The 19,460-nt window shown below is 50.2% G+C and overlaps 1 protein-coding gene across 2 annotated transcripts; it reads left to right on the top strand.

The window, feature by feature from the left end:
- Nucleotides 1-1,879: 1,879 nt before the first annotated feature.
- On the top strand, nucleotides 1,880-19,245 carry PARK7 (Parkinsonism associated deglycase). 2 transcript variants are annotated; one of them, XM_025932490.2, is made up of 7 exons: nucleotides 1,880-2,036; nucleotides 2,940-3,052; nucleotides 4,648-4,749; nucleotides 6,838-6,897; nucleotides 7,791-7,860; nucleotides 11,359-11,445; nucleotides 18,633-19,245. In XM_025932490.2, the coding sequence occupies exons 2-7, from the start codon at nucleotides 2,963-2,965 to the stop codon at nucleotides 18,791-18,793; spliced, it is 570 nt and encodes a 189-aa protein (XP_025788275.2). In that variant the 5' UTR covers nucleotides 1,880-2,036; nucleotides 2,940-2,962; the 3' UTR covers nucleotides 18,794-19,245. The 2 variants fall into 2 exon arrangements, with proteins under 2 accessions (XP_025788275.2, XP_086571691.1); XM_086715565.1 differs by having other exon boundaries at nucleotides 1,884-2,042.
- Nucleotides 19,246-19,460: the final 215 nt, after the last annotated feature.

Consider the following 19,460-nt stretch of genomic DNA (forward strand, 5'->3'; position numbering starts at 1 on the left):
ACTTGCCTCTCTTTCCCCACCATACTCAAAACTAAAAGCAGGTGGCTTCTGCCTGCTTCCTTGGCAAACAGTCAAAGATGAAGTCATTCCAGAACTCCCCAAATGTCTTTTTCAAATGCCAAAAGATTAAAGACAGTCAAAAATTTTTGCACAACGCAGTGGTGCATGAAGAAATCTACTTACAATTCTTAAAATTAAACAAAAACCGTGCTCACCACCATTGTAAGGATCTCATGAAACCTATTCAAGTGCTTTGTAAACGAACAAAGGAATGTAAGTTATTTCTTGAAAATAATCATGTTTTTAACATCCAAACTGAAATGTCAAGAACCTGACATACTTAGAAGACTGAGCTCACCCATTACTGGTGAGAGTGCTAAGTGACTCACTCAACTTGCATGGAGTTGCTCCAGTGTATTTACACTTCTGAGAATTTCCTCTCCAGTTTCACCTACACAAGTAGGACATATAAATAAGGTTATTCAGTGCAGTGCTGTCTGTACAAAAAACAGCTGGAAATAACCTAAGTCTTATCAGTAGGGCATCGGTAAATAAACTGTGGGACATTCCACAATGGCATACTATCTGGAAAAAAGAGAGGAAGTTCTTTTTGATAAGGAAAAATCTCCACCACATTCGTTTAATAAGCCGGTGGCAGTACGAAGTGAAGGGCACAATATGGATAAGCTGCTACATTTCCATGAGAAAGAAGTAAAAGTGTATTTGCTTATGCTTGCGTAAGGAAACACTGGAAAGATGGCCAGGAAACGAATACAAGGTTACCGGTAGGCAGCAGCAGGGATGGAACCACATGGGGACAAGGCTGGGAGTCCATCTGTTCAATGTAACTTTGATCAACTTGGTTTTTGAAATGGGTTAAACCGTCAGCATTCAGGTGCGCCTGGGCGGCTCTGTCGGTTAAGCATCTGGCTTTTGGTTCTGGCTCTGGTCATGATCCCATGGTTTAGGAGTTCGAGGCCCGCATCAGGCTCAGGCTCTGCCTGACAGTGCAGAGCCTCCTTGGGATTCTCTCAAAATAAATAAAAACTTTGGGAAAAGCGTCAGTATTCAATTCATATTTGTAAAAACGAAATCTGAGATTGTAACTTAAACAGATGTCATTAAAGGGGCTGTCAGATCACTGTGCTCAGCAGGGCTCCACACCCTGGGATCTTTAGAAAAAAAAGTTTCGAGAAACTAGCACACGTGAAATTACCGCATGCAAATAATGCTAAGAGTCGCCAGAGACCGAGGACCTGCAGCCCGCCCTGGGGCGACGAGGTCGGGAACAGGTGGGGGGTGCGGGGGGAGGGGAACACGGGCAGGCCCTCCAAGAAAGGAAAGCCAAGTGCACAGAAGCGTGAAGGCACAACTCCACTCCAGGAAAACGCACGTTTAAAGCAAACCGCCACAGCTCCCGAAGGAGTCCCGCCGGGCGCCTCCGGCCCGTGGGGAAAAGCGAGTTAACTCGAGCGGCGCCGAGGGCAGGCCAGACCGCGCCACTCGGGGCGGGGGAGATTCCGTGAGCACGCGTGAGCCCACGGGACTCTCCTCGCGTTGGGTGCTCCAACTGAAGACGTCCCCTAGACGCAGAGTCAGGGCGCGGAAAGGCGAGCCGTACCCCGCAACGGTGCAAGGTGGGCTCGGCCGGATGTGACGTAAGCGAGCGAGCCGCTCGAGTCGGTGCAGCTCAGAGCTGAGGAGGAAGTGGGGACCTGGGCGGCGGGCGTCTGCGCAATACCGGGGGGGAGGGGGGGGGGGGGGGGCAGAACAAGAAGCTGGGCGTCGTGCGCCTGCGCATTATAGGGCTGTGAGGCGGGCAGGGGGTGGGGGGGGAAGACGTGAAGTCTGCGCGGCGGGCGCCTGCGCAGTACCGGGGAGGCGGGGCAGGACGTGAAGCCGGGGGGCGCGCGTCTGCGCAGTGCGGGGCTGAGGGCGTGAACCCTGGCGACGGGCGTACGTGTGTGCGTGCGACCCGTTTAGTCCGGTTCTGGTTCCGTTCGGTCGTCCCCGACGCGGGATTGGGCAGAGTCGAGGTTCGGGTCGGGGTCTGGGGAGCGCTGAGGGTGGCGAAGGGGCCGCGGGCATCCCGGCGCGGGCTTCGGAAGGGGGCGCCGAGGGACGAGGCCCCGCCGCGTCTGCGGAACGGGCGGCCTTCGGCCAGGAGCGCACGGGGCGACCTCGGACCCTCCAGGATTGTGTGCAGGGTGTCCGGCAGTTTGGAACTGGCCAGTGCTGTGTTTGTGGGAGTGCATTTATCAGCTTCTGATTTGCATGGGCAACAAGCTGCAGAAAAAGAACAGGCTAAGAACTATCCAGACCCTTGCTTAGCTAGCTGCCATTTGCAACGAGAGGGCAAAGTGCAGAGAGAGAATCCAGTTGGGTTGAATGTAGTGGGGGATTCCCATCTTTCTGCGTCATCAAAGAGTGTGATAAAATATTTAACACCGTTAACTTTCCAGAATTTTTCGTACAGTTATTGGAACTTAAAAAAAAATCCCCTCCAAAAATCTCACCGGCTAATTGCCAAAGACTGTGTGCAGCTTTCCCCGTGAAATTTAAGTTTAGTCGTTCCTCTGAAATAGTGCTAACAAAAAGAAAACTATCTCCCTACTTTGTGTGAAATGCAAGGCCTGTGTGTTACTGTATCCTGGGTTTTTAAAAAATATGGTCGAAGGAAATCCGAGTGGTACTATCACGTATTAGCAACCTTACTGTGTTCTCTCAGAAATCCAGCCGTTGAAATTCTGTGTAAACCAATATTAACCTAAGGTGCTTTTTTTTTTTTTTTTAAATGTTTGTCTCTCCGAACTTTTCCCCTAAGAGGCACCTAGTTACCCTGCTTAAAAATGTTACTAAGCTTAAAGGTTCTGGCTGCTTTAGGGTTGCAATGGAAGTTTTTTTTAATTCTTTTTTTTTTTTTTTTTTTTTTAATTAAGTCTTTAAAAAGTACAACACAAAAATGGCTTCCAAAAGAGCTCTGGTCATCCTGGCCAAAGGAGCAGAGGAGATGGAGACAGTCATTCCTGTAGATGTCATGAGGCGAGCCGGAGTAAGTCCCCTGATGTCTTCTACCTTTTTCAAAATTTTTGGGTTTTGAAGTCATTTTGAATAAAATAATATTCAGTGTACTTTATAAAATATTTCAAACACCCACAAATACAGAAGACTGTATAATAACAATTACCTGTTTATTCACTGCCCACGTTTAGTACATGTTAGTATTTTGCCATGTTTCTTTTAGACCCACTTCCAGAGGAATAGATGCTTTAAAACAGTTTTTTTTGTTGTTTATTTATTTTGAGAGAGAGAGCACGTGCATATGTGAGCAGGTAGAGAGGGAGGAGAGAGAGAATTCCAAGCAGGCTCCGTGTGCTATCAGCGCAAAGCCCAGTGTGGGGCTTGAGCCCGTGAACCGAGAGATCGTGACCTGAGCTGAAATCAAAAGTCGGATGGTCGGCTGACTGAGCCACCCAGGTGCCCCTTTAGGAACAGGTGCTTAAAACAAATAAAGCATTACACAGCCCTCTTTGTAAATTTCCCCAATACTATTCCCCTTCTTGCCCCAGAGATAGCTCTGTCCCCTCACTGGTGTGTGTCCATCCCATGCATGTCTTCAAAGTAGCATTAAACTGCAGCTGCATTTTGCACGTGTCTCTGTGTGTGTGTGTGTGTATGTGTGTATGCATATATGCATCCATAGTGAGCACTTAAATAGCATTTACTGATGCTAGGTGTCATTCTAAGTACTTAACGTAAACTTGTTTAACTCTTCCAACAGCCCTGTGAGTTATTGCCATTCTCATTGTACAACTGAAGAAACCGAGGCACAACGACACTAGATGAAGTGTCGACATTGTAGACTTAGGAGAAGAGCCGGTACTCAGACCCTAGCAGTCTGGTCCCAGGGTCTGTTACCTTCATTTCTCTGGTTCCCATAAGTGAAGCCACACAGATGCACTTCGTTTATTTAAAATTGCTGCTTAGTATTATGCTGTACGCATATGCTGCAGTCTGCTCTGTTCCAGTTTTGTGCCATTTCGGTTCTGGAATATTCTCGTACGGGTTTCTTTATGCAAATGTGTGGAAGTTTTTCCAGGTTTTGTGACTGAGAGTGGAATTGTTAGGCCAAAGGACAGCCCATAGTTGGCCTTACCAGATTTTGTCAACTCCCCAAAGTACCAACATGTGGACCCACCAGCAGTGTAGGAAAATTGCCATGTTGCTGGTACCAGTTCTTGCTTATGTCAACTTTGTACATTTTTGCAAGCTGAAGTAGGATTTCATTGTTTTGACTTGTCTTTGTATCTTCAGAAAATTCCATGACACTTAAATGACAACAGTAACTTTGTAAGATGGATTATTAACAGGATGATCATGTAATTGTCGCCCAAACCAGAAAGGACACTTGTGGGAGAAAGGACACTCACCAGACAGGGTCCCGGGACAGCATCTGTAAATCAGGACTGTCTCAGGCAAACCGGGACAGACCTGGTTATTAAATATATTTAGCTAACTTACTGGCTGCAAGGCAGCATGGTTTTGTCGCAGTATTTCCTGCCAAGTTATTTTAAAACACAGCAGCTGTGAAAAGTGTTACTCTAGATTTATGTTTCAGTGTTAAATGTGATGATGTCTTTCTCCTAGATTAAAGTCACCGTTGCGGGTCTGGCTGGGAAAGACCCGGTACAGTGTAGCCGAGATGTTCTCATTTGTCCGGATGCCAGTCTGGAAGATGCAAAAAAAGAGGTTTGTTCTCCATACCTGGAATTACTCCTTTCTGTGCCTTCTTTGTCAGTTTCTTGAAATGTCTTTTGACTACATCTAAGGCTGTGAGCACAGACTTATTTTAAGAAAGTTACTTTGCTTGGATGTCTTCCCCACTATAATAAGCCCTGGGAAGTCAGGGACTCTCCCTTTTTTGTATCCATGGAATCTGGCAGTTCCCTACTGCCTGTGCTGGCTGGGGGGTGGGGGGGTGGGACGTTTTCATCAGGATTCTTCTGGCCTCGCAGGCAGCTTAGCCTCCTGTTATGACGTACCTGATAGAAGGAATCACCTGCCACATTTCCTGTTCATTTCTTCTTTTTTTAAAAATGTTTATTTACTTTTGAGAGAGAGAGAGACAGAATGTGAGCAGGGGAGGGGCAGAGAGAGAGGGAGTCACAGCATCCGAAGCAGGTGAGGTCATGACCTGAGCCTAAGTCGGACGCATAACCGACTGAGCCACCCAGGCGCCCCTCATTTCTTATTCTTTATGCAAAAGTTCCTTTTTGCCTTTCCTTTTTCAGTGTCCCAGACATAGTTATGTGATTCATTTTATGTGAACAGCTCGTAGTTGATTAGTGGTGTGATTAAGGGAGCATTAAGAATTGTTGTTAAATAGTGTCACTTTATGTTGACAGTTACCTTTGGTGGCAGCTAACACCGGGGAATCTGTCAAGAGCTGAGGGCCCTGTCCTCAGACGCAAGCTCACCCACATGTGCACAGATGCTTTTGCACACCCTTTCATGTAGTTCATTGCTTAATGGCCAGTGTGATAGGGGTGTGGGCTCTGTGCTCTCAGGGCATAGATGTGGCAGAAAAAAAAGTGGAGGCAGCTCATGGACGGCCACTTGTGCCCTGCTGAGGAACCCGGAGCATGATTCCCATGCTCAGCTGGCCTCAGATGCATAGAGAAAAGTTTATTCCTTCCTAATAAATTCACCTATTTCAGTGCCAGATTGTGGGGTACAGGAATGTTGGTATTTACATAAAAATTGCTGAAAACATTCTAAATGGCATGTTTCGAGTGGCCGAGTAGAAGTAAACACTCGCTCTTCTCTGGTCTTTTTCATCTTGTGGTGTCTGGGTATTTTAGAACCGTGGTTACCTTTTGTGTCTGTTTATCAGATTCTAAAAGGAGTGAAAGAAATTCTGTACTTCACACACTTTGTTTAGTTGGTAGTTTTGCTTGGTTTGAAAACGGAGTGTTCATAGTCTTGAGTAATTCTGAGTAGTATATGTTGCACTAAGTATGTACTAAGTTTTTAAAATGCTAATGACTAAACTTTTGAAAAATTTTTTTAACATCTTAAAGTATTGTTACATCAAATTCCATTTCATGAATTGAATCAAGTTTGGAATCAGCAGATTTGTAGGATGTTAGGTGTTTGGGATACTAAAATACTGTATCATTATTCTCCCCTAAGTTTCATTTTTCATAGAGGTAAAAAACCTTTTTCTGTGCATTTTACTTGAAATTGTTCTTTTAATTTTATTACTGTGCACATTATCGTTGAAAAAATAATGCGTGTAGACCGTGTATACCTACAGAGTGGAAATGTTAAATGTCCCCGTTCTCATCGTCCTCGCCCCACCAACCCACACCACATCTCATTAGCAGCTGAGCTCTCTTCCGTGTGTGGGTACCTGTAGACCCCGTGTGTGTCAGGGACATACACACACATCTGCGTTTTTTTTTTTTTTTAAGTGAGCTCTACGCTCAACATGGGGCCCGAACTCACAACCCCGAGATCCAGAGTCTCGTGCTCCACCGACTGAGCCAGTCAAGCGCCCCCTTTTTTTCCTCCCTTTTTATAAGAATGAGATCATGCTACCCCTGTAATCCTGCAACACGGGCATCCTTTCCTGTTACTATATTCAGATTTTTTGCTAGTTACAACAACAATCCATCATAGAGATCTATATCTTAATTTGTTTAGCTGTGCTTCCACGAACAGTTTTTTGCTATGACCCACATTTAAAACGTGAAAGTATTATCGGACTATCACTTTGGTGCACATCTCAGATGAAAAGTGTTTGTTTACTTTTTTTGTTTTGTTTTTAAACTGCAGGGACCTTACGACGTAGTGGTTCTGCCGGGAGGTAACCTGGGTGCACAGAACTTATCTGAGGTAAAAACCGTGTAAAGGAAGTACTTCAGCATCTGCCCGTGTTCTGTTGGTCTTGTTGTTACTAAAATATTTCAGGAAGGAGGCTGGGAGTAAACTAGAAACAGGTGAAGTGAACAAAATGGTGTTGTAGCTTATTTAGGAAAAACATCCCTAATGACATTAACTATATGAGTGAGCAGAATTGGTGGAACGGTTAATTTGGGAACAGACTCTGTGAATACAGTCCGAATCTAAGACTTCTTTTTTCCTCCCCCACAGTAGAAAAATGAACCTGATTTTGTGTCTTATGAAGGTTTAAGCATAGAAAGATAAGAGACTGGCTGTCTGCTCAACACTAGGGCTGCGGGGGGGCTGCAGAGGCTGGAAATGCCAGCTTGCATGAAAATGGCATCGGAATAGGCCCCTGCTTCTTCATCGAAGTCTTCCATCGAGTCCACCTGTGGGAAGAGAGGGGGAGGGAGGGGCAAGAGACAGCAGCGCGCAAGGCAGGTGGAATCAGACGTTTGGGACTCTGCCGGGCCCTGTTCCTGGCTCTGCCTTCTGAAAACGCTCCAGACACCACATGTCCCCCCCCCCCCCCCCCCCCTTCTGCTTTCTCCGCGGAGCACAAAGCGGCAGGGGTCAGCGTGCCCAAGGGGAATTGCTTTTCTCGTCTCATCTTTAAACACCTTTAAGAAAAGAATGCCCTTCTCCTGTAACAAACACCTTGATTAGGTTTAAAAATGTAGAAACTATGAATTTGAGAATTTTTCTATTAATGATTTAGAAATACTATTAGAAAATAGATTGAAGATCTTGCATTTTAAACTAAAAGCAGATTCTCTCCCAGTTTCCAGCTGGCCACTGGCTGTGGCTTAATGATAACTTGATGTGTTTGGGTTTTCTTTGAATAGTCTGCTGCTGTGAAAGAGATACTGAAGGAACAAGAAAAAAGGAAGGGCCTTATTGCCGCTATCTGTGCAGGTAACGTGCGGAACCATCCTGTGTTAAAATGTGTTGTTGGGTTTCTCCCAAAAATACGTGATGGGGTAGCCTTGAATTGCGAGATTTTGTTCCAGATACTTCTTTCCCTTCACAGAGCGTGCAGGGCATCTGTATGGGCATATTTAGTTTGGGCGGCATGAACTCAGTGTCATTTCAGGAATGGGTACAGCTCTCTTTTCTGCTTCTCTGTGCTTTTTGGTCTGCGTTCTGTGAAACTACATGTTTTCCGTCTTTGGTTGACCTCTGAGGAAAATAACGCCCTCTGAAATTCAGTAAACAGCTGGTTACAGCAAATCTCTATGCCAGAAACTAGGTCTGCCAGCACCAGTCAGCAAGAATTGGTCAGACGTGAACGTTAACAGCTCTGTCCTGTGCCTGCCCTGCGGGTTCCGAGGCCTCGGGTGCTTTCCGCCTGGTCCTCAGCGTGGAATGTTTGGTTTCGGGCACTGTACTGTCTGTCACGTAAGTTAGAAGAAGAAGGTTGTTCGTGCTTCCTGGATGTCCCCACATCCTTGGAAGTCAGTAATACTTTCTTTTCTGGAACCACCGTGAAATCCGTTCTTAATGCTCCAGTAGCATGATGTCCCGCCATCTTGCATCTTTCCAGAGTGCAATTCTTTGTTATAGGTCTTTCTGGGACATTTGTCAAAAGAGCAAGTAAATCAATGACTAGATGGATGGTTTGATAAGATGACACAGTGTTTTGTTCAGTACAGTGGATCTGTTAAAGAAGTTATAAGTCGGGGACCCTGGGGACTTGGCGTTACAGCAGACGTTCTCAGAGCTCTTTCAAAGGCGTCATAAGGTGAAAGCAGATACTGATGTTATTTGTCCTTTTCCTTATGGAGAGTGTGATGATGCCACCATTGGGGTGTGGTACACGTGCTCCTGCATTCTTGTGTCGTAAAAATGTCCCAGTTGTAATTTCTGACTTCTAACGCGGCAGTTACAGGTAGATGTAACTCACGTAAAAGCTCAGGGGGGTTCCTAAAGACCCGGATGTTCGAGGACCCCTGCATTGGAGCCTGGGAGGGACCACAGAGGTGACCACCCTGGCAGGCCCTGTCCTTGGGTTCCAGGCAGCACCAGCCCCTTGACCTGCCCTGGGGGCCCAGGTCTGTCCTCGCCGGAGGACCCTGCGGTCCCTACCGCCCGCGCAGGTGCCTCTCTCTGGGTGGGGGTCCCAGGTCCTCTTCGATGTACGAGGACTTGGTCCAGTCACTCTCGGCCCCTGGCCACGGCCTCATTCTTAGGTTCTCTAACCTAAGGAAGAGTCTGGTCTGGATTTGTTCCCTTATGAGTCGGCTGAAAGGAAAAACCACACGTGGGTTTGTCCTTTTGTATCACTGAGGTGGCTGGATGATTGGCAGTATCTGGTTCACTGTTTTGTGCTCAGGCAGCTCGAATGCCGTTTTAAGGAGCTTAGACTTTAGAATCCTTTAAATCGCTGTTGACATAAACAGCGCTCTAATACGGTGTTTGTATCATTGAATATCCTGTGCTGCCTGGCCTTCTGGTGCTGCAGAAAGTAGGAAGTGTGGAGAAAAATAAGGTGGTTCTTCAGTGTCGCAGTTAGGAAGCGGGGGCTGCTTACTGAACTGAAAGACTGTTGGCTTAGCCCCGAGTACTGAGTGCTTGAGACAGAAACTGGAGGGCAGACTATCTGGATAAGAAAGTAAAATGAGATTCACTCTGGGTCTGGAGGGAAAGGAGCCTGGAGACTGGGTCCAGGTACAACCTGCAAGGGCTTGGAGGAGCTGGGGTGACCGAGGTGTTGTCTGCGTGAGTCACCACACGGTGGCGCTGTTGGCCGTAGTGTCTTGGCTGCCCAGGGGCTCCCGCCGCGGTGCCCTCTGCTCTCGGCTCGGGCTCAGAGCCGGATCCCCGCATACACGCAGCAGTATTTTCATCTGCCAGAATCTCAAGTAGTGGGAGTTAAATATTTCTTCTCGAATTCTCCAAATAGGAATCTTAAGCTCCAGAAAGCAGAAATTATGGGCTTATCAGGGTGAATAAGCCATCACTAAAGTCCTACGTTTGGCCGAAACGTAAATTTATTAACATTACCGTAGGCAGCAGTTTCATCAACTGAAGGGAACAGCCTAAAAATTTCTAACTTACGTACGAGCGATTGTTCTCCTCACTGTACGGTCACCTCTGGAGGTTTGCTTTCATAAAATACAAGATCATGTAGGTACTTACTTACTTCTTAACATCTTACAGTGTAAGAATTAAGGGAAACTGATGAGTCCATTCACATAAATATTGAGTGGTAATTATTCAGTCTTTACAGACTTAAAATTTGCCACCATACATAGCTGTCTCGTACATGGGGTAAAAATAAGGTGAGAGGGACATCAGATCTATCTGAGGACTTTGATTTAGGAGATATAAATCGGGATTGGCCTGTCAGGTGGAAAGCTTATGTAATTAAGCAGTATTTGTCGATCTTCCTGTGTGCAGCTGCTGTGATCTAGCCGGCAGGTGTAGTCTGTAGCTCCCTTTTCCTTGGAACCGGGTTGAAAAATGAAAGGTCAGAGCAGGTGGGCGGGGTGGCTGAAGCTGAAGCGTACGGGCTCTGTCCTCGGGTCCCGGCCACGGCGTTGCATCCTGACCTGTTTTGAGGGTCGCGTTGCTGTTCTGAAGCATGTTTTTCTAGGTGTGACGTGAGGCTTAGAGAAAAAAGGTAGAATTTTTTTTTTTTTATACTTTCAAGGTAACATGACAAAGTCATAAAATGTCTTTGTTGTAGTCCTTATCTGAGAAACATTACATACAAAATATGGTTGCGATTCTCCATGAAATTGACCATTTTCAGTGAATACATTTGGATCAAAATCTCCTGTTGGCAACCGCGTATTTTAGAGGATCAGAAGGGGACATCTGTGCGTGGTCTTTAGTAGTTATTAATAAAGAAACGCTGGTGCCTTTATGTCTCCAGATTTCTGGGCATTTCACAGGTGTATCTTCTTCAGGGCTGGACAGTGTCCTAGTCACCTGGGATGTACGGATGGATAGACGGATGAGTGAGTGCTCATTTTTAAGTAGAAAACCAAAATGAGTCTGTGAAGTAGCAGTCAAGTCCAGAAGTTTGGAGAGTGCCAGCTGCCTGTAGTGTGTGACTAAATCTTCCATTTGCCGAGAGTAAGGCCTTGGCGGTCTCCCCTCCGGGAATCCCCGGCAGGCTTGCCTGCAGTTCCTTGAGGGACCACACACTGTTTATCTGACGCTGCTCCGTATCATTTGGTGAGATGGCTGGTGAAGGATTTTGAGTTTGTACACTTCTGCCAGATGTGCTCAGCAGATGGTTTATTAGAAACAAACCGTGCCTCTCATACTAAAAGGTGTTTAATTTCAGAATCATCAGGATATGTTAGGTGAGAGCCTCCTGGTTTTGAAAAATTCTTCCGTTGCAATTTTTAAACCATTAGTTTTTTTATATCCACGCTTAATTCTTTTTATTAATCTTCTTCTTAGGTCCTACGGCTCTCTTGGCTCATGAAATAGGTTTTGGAAGCAAAGTTACGACACACCCGCTTGCTAAAGACAAAATGATGAATGGGAGTAAGTATATGCTTATATTTTATGTAAAGCATCCTTTTAAAGTTTTTCTTGAGAGAGGTAGAGTGAGTGGTGGAGGGGCAGGGAGAGAGGGAGAGACAGAATCCCCACAGGCGCCACACCAGCAGTGCGGAGCCCGACACGGGGCTCGAACCCATGGCCTGAGCCGAAACCAAGAGTCAGACGCTTAACCTGCCGAGCCGCCCAGGCACCCCTGTGCTTCTGTTTTCATGTACGGAAAGACCTTCTCAGAAAGCTGTGACTCAGCTTTGTGTCCCGCCTGGTCACCTTCCGTAGAGGGACTCTCCGCGGGTTGAGGCATGGCGTGTTCCTCACCTGCTTTGCCGGTGTCGCAGCCGGAGAGGGAGCGAGCGGTGGGGGGAGGTGGCGCGTGTGCCCGTGTGTGTGCCCTGACGGGGCACAAGGGCTGACGAGCAGAGGCCAGCCGGAGCCCCGGTCGTCCTGGATGGGCGTGGTTATGAAATGCCAGGCTGACTCGGGTTTTTACCACCTTGCCAGACACTTGAGGGTAAACTTCAAACCTCGACAGCAATTTCAGAAGATGCCCTTTTGCCCACAGTCCAAAGTAAAGTGAATGTTGCTCTCTCCCTGGGTGGCAGGTCTGTTCCTTAGGTGACATGTTTCTTTCATAAATACCAGCTAGACTGTTAAGTTTCATTTGTTTTTATGAAAACAATTTCTATTCATGGTAAAAAGTGCAAACAGTGCAAAAGAGGGGTGAAGTAAAAACATGAATTTGCGTTTTCTCTTTCTTCCTCACCCCCTTTCTGCTTTTCAGAGGTAATTTCTGTTAGAAAGTTTCTTGTGTAACTCTAGAATTTTCTCCACATACACTCATTATCCTTTGTAGTTTAATAATTTTATTCAAATGAAGTCTGTTAAATATATTGCTCTGCAACTTTTTTTTTTTTTTGAGAGAGAGGGAAAGAGAGAGAGTGCAAACGGGGAAGCGGCAGAGCGGGGGAGAGAGAATCTTAAGCAGGCTCCACTCCCAGCATGGGGCCTGACACTGGTTCGTTCCCACGACCCTGGGATCACAACCTGAACAGAGATCAAAAGTTGGATGCTCAACTGACTGAGCCCCCCAGGCACCCTTGCATCTTGCTTTTTAAACCTAAGATTGTATCCTTTTCTGGGGGCAGGAGAGTAATCTGTCAGGTATTTCTTTAATTCTTTGCGTGACCGGTTACTTACTCAGACGCTGTAAAAGAAGCACGCCATTGGGGCGCCTGGGTGGCTCAGTCTGTTCAGTGTAGGACTCTTGATCTCAACTCAGGTCCTGAGCTCACGGCTCAGGAGTTCGAGGCCTGGATCGGTCTCTGCGCTCACAGTGCAGAGCCTGCCATGGTCTCTGTCCTCCGGGAGGGAACGGCTTACAGACACAGGACACACACGTCGAATTTAAAACCAGAAGGCAACGTGCAATTTACGACAGCGCAGTGTAACCAGCCACGTAAACGCACAACTGTGTGACGATGCTCCCTCAGTAACAGCCACGGCTTCTCAGCGTGACACTCGGAACACCAGCCAGGTAGTGTCTTTTGCCAGACAGGTGGCTTCTCCCTCTGCCATCTGTCCCTGGAGTGCACGCACCAGAGAGACAGAGACTCTGGAACTTGCAGAGAGAAAGAAGACTACACACTGTTGTGGATGATTGCAAGAGCGTCTGAAATTTCCAGTTAGAAGCCAGAAGTGGTTCGGCTGGCATGGAGCCAGCAAGGAAACCGGGAGGCTGGCCGTGTGTGAAACATCGCCAGCCAAACACCAGCGAACGGACTGGAAGAGGAAACAATAATGGTGGCAGCTGATTGGGAAACAGGCAGCGGTAGATTTTGTCCCCGGTCTCAGCCCCACTCGAGGCTCATTCTGACCTCACACAAAGTAGGCGGGTAACATCTCCTCGTCATCTTCTCACGGCCGGGCCGGGTGGCGCATTTGCACGGTGTTGCTTTGTCTTTTTTTTTAATGTTTGTTTATTTTTGAGACAACGCGAGAGACAGAGCGCAAGCGGCAGAGGGGCAGACGGAGGGAGACGCAGAATCCGAGGCCGGCTCCGGGCTCCGAGCCGTCGGCCCAGAGCCCGATGTGGGGCTCGAACTAATGAGCCGTGAGATCCTGACCCGCTCGACCGACTGAGCCACTCAGGCGCCCCTGTTGCTTTGTCTTTAACGAAGAGGTGCTGCTTTTTAGAGCAGTGTTAGGCTCGCTGCAAAATGGAGCCGAAAGTGCAGGCCTCCCGCACGCCCTGCCTGCACACACGGTCTCCCTCGCCTTCCTCTCCCTCACCAGAGGGGTACCTTTGTCACAGTCGATGAATCTGCACGGACACGGCATCACCACCTCAAATCCGTCATTTACGTCCGGGTTTGCTCTTGGTGTTGGATGTTCAGAATATTTTCAAACATGATCCAAGGTAGTATCGTCTTAAATATCTTATCACTTTTTTGGAGCTGCTAGATCCTCAGTTGTCGATAAAACCATCTATGTGAAAAGTGGGGTTTTTTTACAGAGGGCTCTGGCTGCCGGGCATTTCTAACGTGGGCTAACGGACGGGTTTTAGAGAGTCGGAAAGATCGGAATCAGGCTTCCTTTAGTGGTTACGACATGTTGGGAGGGGACGCGTCCAGTCGGCCGCGTTCCTCCTTTATCCGAATGTGGATCTGTTGTGTCCGTTTTCCTGCCTCAAGAACAGGGAGGTGGGTTGGGAACAGGAGAGCTCAGGTCGTTAACTCTCGGCGCTGGTCAGGTGCACTCGCGGGCGTGATCTCCACGGAGCCGCCCGGGCCCCGGTGCCCAGCGAGGCAGCTGTCGGCTTCCCGGAAGAGGACACCGGCTCCCGGAGGCCGGGCCGCTTGCCCGGAGTCGGGCCGGAGCTTGGGCCCGCCTCTGTCCCGGCGTGGCTCCCGCGCACGTCAAGTTACGAGGTGCTGGGTTCAGCCGGTGAGTCCTCCTGTGGGGAAAGACCGGTTGAGTATCTGCCCTCTCAGGGCGCCTGAGGAGCGAGGCCGTAATCACTCTGGGGGCCCTGGTCTTCCTCACGTACCTGGCAGAGCGGCGTGAAACTTTTACTCACATAAGCAATCCGGTCTGAAGGACGCAGTCCTCCCGTGTCTCAGTTTTTAAATGAAGAAATTGTTACTTTAATAGTCTTTTCGCTTCCTACGTGTCTATTCTCGAAAGCACCTGAAGCCCCCCGTCACGAAGGTGAGCAGTGAAGGGCTGTGCCCCTGGGCCAGGCAGTGTGGGGCCGGCCGTGGGCGGGCTCCTTCCCCCTCCCGGCCCCGGTTTCCATCCTGACACCTAAGGATATCAGTAGCCCTCGCCTCACAGGGTCGTTGACAGGCCCCGTGAGTCAGTGTGTGTGACGCACCCAGAACGTGGCCTGGCGCGAGCCCGCGCAGGGGGCGGAGGGCCGGTCGGTCCCGGCTCCCGGCCGAGCGCTGGGAACACGGCGGTGAACGGCCGTCCTCCCCCGGCTGCTGCCTGCTGAGTGACACCACCGCTCTGTCCGGGCCTTCCACTTGATCGGACTCCCGTGGCAGCCCCGGGGGGTTGGTGTCAACCCCATTTTACAGAAGAGAAAGGCGAGGTTTAGCGACATGGGACAGCTACTAAATGGCAGACCTGGAATTGGAACCCAGGGCTGCCATTCCCAGAGGTCGGTGACTTTTCTTAACGGGCAAGATAGTGAATGTCTCGGGCTCTCGGGGACTTCGGGTCTCTCCAGCAACTACTCTCTTGAGGAGCCACTGACCAATAAAAAGCAGCCATTAGGTGCCGACCCCTCATGTCTAGGCTCCCTTGGCTGCTGCTGCTCTGAAGAGCCTTCCTTCCTGGCTCTGGAGTGTTTGGTTAAAATTAAAAAGAAGTCGGCAACTAATGCTTTGTGCCAGTGGACCATGGGGTGTGGATTTGCAGAGTTCGTGAATCCAAGTCGGCTGAGGCGTGCCCACCTGCCTCGCAGCCCTGGGGCGCGCGGTGTCCTTGTCCGGCGTCGCCGCTAGGTGGAGGTAGCCGGCGAGCGTAGACCTGCTCTTCGGGCTGGAATTGTGAAAAGAGTCCTGGAACCTTGAATTGTCTGTAACTGGTGCAAGCCGTGGTTGTAATACTTTACCCACGAAGAGAGCGTTCAGCGAGCCATTCAGAAATGGCCTCACCCAGCCCCAGTCCAGGCCGTGCATCTCGCCACCCTGGAAGACGAGACCCAGTGGGTTTCCTGGTTGGGCATCTGAAGATGTCTCGGCCTGGTTCAGCCGTCAGTAAATGAGGTTAGACGTCAACCCAGAGATGCTCTTCCTCTGCGGCAGGGTAACTAGGAAATTTGTCTTTCAGTGTCTGTTTATTTTTGAGAGAGAGAGAGCAGGGGAGGGGCAGGGAGGGAGACACAGGATCCAAAACCGGCTCCGCACCGTCAGCCTAGAGCCTGAGGCGGGGCTCGAACCCACAGACCAGGAGATTATGATCTGAGCCGGAGTCCGATGCTTAACTGGCTGACCGCTAGGAAGATGTTCGTGTGCAGTATTTCGTTATTTCAGTGGGTGACTCGATTTTTGTTTTTAATGTTTGTTTAATTTCGAAAGAGAGGGCAAGCAAGGGAGGGACAGAGATGGAGGGGGACAGAGGATCCGAAGCAGGCTCTGCCCGGTCAGCACGAACGGTGAGGTCATAACCTGAGCCAGAGTCAGATGTTCAACTGACCGAGCCGCCCAGGCGTCCCTCGGGTGACTGGATTTGTAACGAGGACAGGAAGACCTAATCTACTGAAGGTCTCCACCACTTGGAAAGGACGTGAACATCATCGCGTGGTTTCTAAAGCTCGTGAATACGGCAGAAGCAGATCACTTCTGCTGTAAGGGGGCTCATTAGATCAGGTGACCATTTTCTGTCTGTAGACGTCGAACAGGCATTTCCTGGGCTCCTCCGTGGCTCTGAGAACAGAAAAAGGAACAAGCCCAAGCTATCTGATGGGAGAGCCCGGTGGTGCGGGCACTGAGTCTGGCAGTAGGGGGAGACTAGTCTCAGGGGCGGCGGCGCGACAGGGGAACCTTGTGGGCTTCGGCCCCTCCCCTCAGTCTGTTCTTTGTGTCCTTGGTCTCGGTGTGGTGCCACCATCCACCCAGTTGTAGGACAGACAGCTGGGAGTTCTCTTCACCACCTCCCCGTGTTCAGTCCTGCTCGGAGTTGTGGGCATTTTGTTTTCTACGTGATTTCTCACACCTTCATTTCCCTGTCACCCCTGGCCCCACCCAGGTCACCATGAGCTCCCACCTGGATGGCAAGTTCTTTCCGGTCTCCCGTTTGGTTCCTTCTGGTCCAGTCTTTGTGCAGGCCAGACCCAGAGGGCGTGCCTGCCGGGATGTGGAACAGAGTCGCCTTTAGGTGCTGGAGAAAGTAGGCAAAGGCCTCTCCTGGGAGCAGAACTGGATAAGCTCCGACGTGCACTTTGGAAAGGTGACCTTTTTTGTGGTGCTGAGCAGAGAGTGGAGGGAAGGACAGGTGGAAGGCAGGGCCGGAACATGGAGATCCTGCGTGAAGGCCGCAGATGCAGAGAGGAGGCAACGTTCACCTGATGCTTGGGGGCACCTCCGTGGGTCCGTTAGTGTCCTAGGCCACGTGGGGTGGCTGAGGGCCCGGCCTTTTAAAGGGCAGGCGGTAAAGCAGGAGACACACTATTTTCACGTCCTGTCAGTGCCGGGGGCCCCAGTGGTGCGATCCAGGGGCCTGATCCGGGGAGCGGTCACAGATGCCGCCTCTGAGGGGCGCTGGAGGAGGTGAGAGCTTTCTGGGCAGTGGGAGCTGGGGGGCCGGGTCGTGGGGGCGCGGCTGCTCCCGAGGACTTCGGGCCGGGTGGCCCGTGCATTAGGAGGGTTTGGTGACCATGTGTGTGGAAGGGGAGGCCTTGGGGAGCTGACGCTGAAGGTTCCCAGCTTTGTGGCTGTGATCTGCCCAGATGTCCCGTCATCCACTGAATTTGGACATAGGAGAAGCATATGCTGGTTTTACTGTATTTCCCCCCAAAAGCCAATCGGGGGATACGGAAGGAAAGTGGTTCCTGAGAAATGAGTGGTGTTTCTCCTTCCACACACCTCCTCCTCCCTGTGTGTTCTGTGTTGTTTTTGCTAGTTGTTTTTTTTAATGTTTTTTTAAATGTTCATTTATATTAGAGAGGGAGAGAAAGAGGGTGAGCTGGGGAGGGACAGAGAGAGGGGGGGACACAGAATCCGAAGCAGGCTCCAGGCTCCGAGCTGTCCCTACAGAGCCCGACGTGGGGCTCGAACCCACGAATCGCGAGATCATGACCTGAGCCGAAGTCGGATGCCCAACCGACTGAGCCACCAGGCGCCCCTTATTTTTGCTAGTTTGTTTTTGAGATAGAGTCTGTGCGTGATGCAGGCAGTCCGTGTGACAGGGAGTCCATGTGACAGGAGTCTGTGTGACAGGCAGTCTGTAGGGAAGGGGGAGCAGGGACCTAGGCCTTTCAGGAGACCTGAATGATTTTCAGGAAAGATGAAGGGGCCCTTGGGAGACGAGATGGGAGGTGGGATGGTTTGTGACAGAGTCTGTCTGGTGTCCACTTCTGGTCTCCTGTCTCCTGGGACAAGAGTCCATCCTCCCCGGCTGATGGGCTCCCGGAAGGGACACGACGGCCGAGTCCCTTAGGACCTGTCTTCAGGCAGGGCGGGGGCGAGGGGGGCTCAGAGAAAGCCTCCTCCTGCAGTTGCCGTTTGTCCGGTGCCTTCAGCCCAAAGTAGTCGCTGTACCAAAGCGGCACGTTTCGGGGGGCCCCTTCTGCTTCCCCTTCAGTGCACAGGGTGGACCCTTGAGCGTTGGTTGGTGACAGAAATGTGAACGCTCGGCCTCCCTCCCGCTGCCCTGCCCACTTACAAGGTCTTCTGCAACCGCACTTGACCTCCGTGTGTTCGTGTCATTCCGCCGCGGCCGTCAGTTCCTCTCCCTCCGCTGCACACGCCGCCGTAGCATCTCCGCGCGGGGCCGGGCCGCCGCCGCCTCCTCCAGCTGCCCTTGTCGTGGGGTTTGGTTTTGGGGTTTTTGGAAATTTCTGTGAGACCCATCTTGTGCGGTAACAGGGATTTGGATTGCAGGGCGGAGTGATAGTGTTCCCAGCGGAGCCCGTTCGGATGTAACCCTCTCTTGTTCTTCCTCCGAAGGTCATTACAGCTACTCCGAGAACCGCGTGGAGAAGGACGGCCTGATCCTCACGAGCCGCGGGCCTGGAACCAGCTTCGAGTTTGCTCTTGCAATTGTTGAAGCGCTGAGCGGGAAGGACGTGGCTGACCAAGTGAGGGCCCCACTCGTGCTTAAGGATTAGAGCGGAAACTTTCGAGAAGGAGTTAGAGAAACGGGCCGTCCGCAGTCACTGTCCCCGTGTTCACTTTAAGCGAAAGGAGCCGTCACCGTGCGGAGGATCGTGGTCACTGCCCCCAGCGGTGTGGGCCGGTGGCGGCAGCCGCACGGGCCTTCCCCGCCTGCCTCGTGTCCCCCCCGACGGTCCTGAACCTGGATTGCACCATAGATGGCATTTAGCGAGCTCCTGATAGTTTTCATTTATCTCTGGTTTCCCCTTTTTTGTTTGTGAAATCAAGTTCATGATCAGCCTCACTTGCAGCTGTTAGCTGTTGATACGGCTGCTGAGGTGAACGAATAGTGAACACATTTGTCGCAGAAGAAGGAAAGGCATAAAAGCAAGGATTTAAGAGGCCGTGATGTTCTCTCATTTGTCAATTGCGTATCATTAACGTGCTATTAAAAAATACCAACCAAGTTGGCTGTAATGGTGAATTTTTGTAGACCAGTTCCTTTTGACGTCGCAGAAGGAGTCTTCAGGCGGAAGTGAAAACCTCCCGAGGCTGGCCCGGCCTCCGTTTTCCCTTCCTCTGGTGACCGGCACCAGGGGCCCGGGCCCACCAGCCAGCCTTGCTCCACCCCGGGGCCTCGGCCGAGCCTGCTGGCGGCGTTCTCTCCGCCGAGTGGTCAGG

This window comes from Puma concolor, chromosome C1, assembly GCF_028749965.1.
Source record: "Puma concolor isolate L17-30 chromosome C1, mPumCon1.1.hap2, whole genome shotgun sequence".
NCBI classification, from domain to species: domain Eukaryota; kingdom Metazoa; phylum Chordata; class Mammalia; order Carnivora; family Felidae; genus Puma; species Puma concolor.

Bases quoted from the DNA above. Each gene is read 5' to 3' on its own strand.
- PARK7 (XM_025932490.2), top strand. From the start codon at position 2,963: ATGGCTTCCAAAAGAGCTCTGGTCATCCTGGCCAAAGGAGCAGAGGAG. The intron at 3,053-4,647 runs GTAAGTCCCCTG...TCTTTCTCCTAG, and splicing joins ATGTCATGAGGCGAGCCGGA to ATTAAAGTCACCGTTGCGGG. The intron at 7,861-11,358 runs GTAACGTGCGGA...TCTTCTTCTTAG, and splicing joins TATTGCCGCTATCTGTGCAG to GTCCTACGGCTCTCTTGGCT.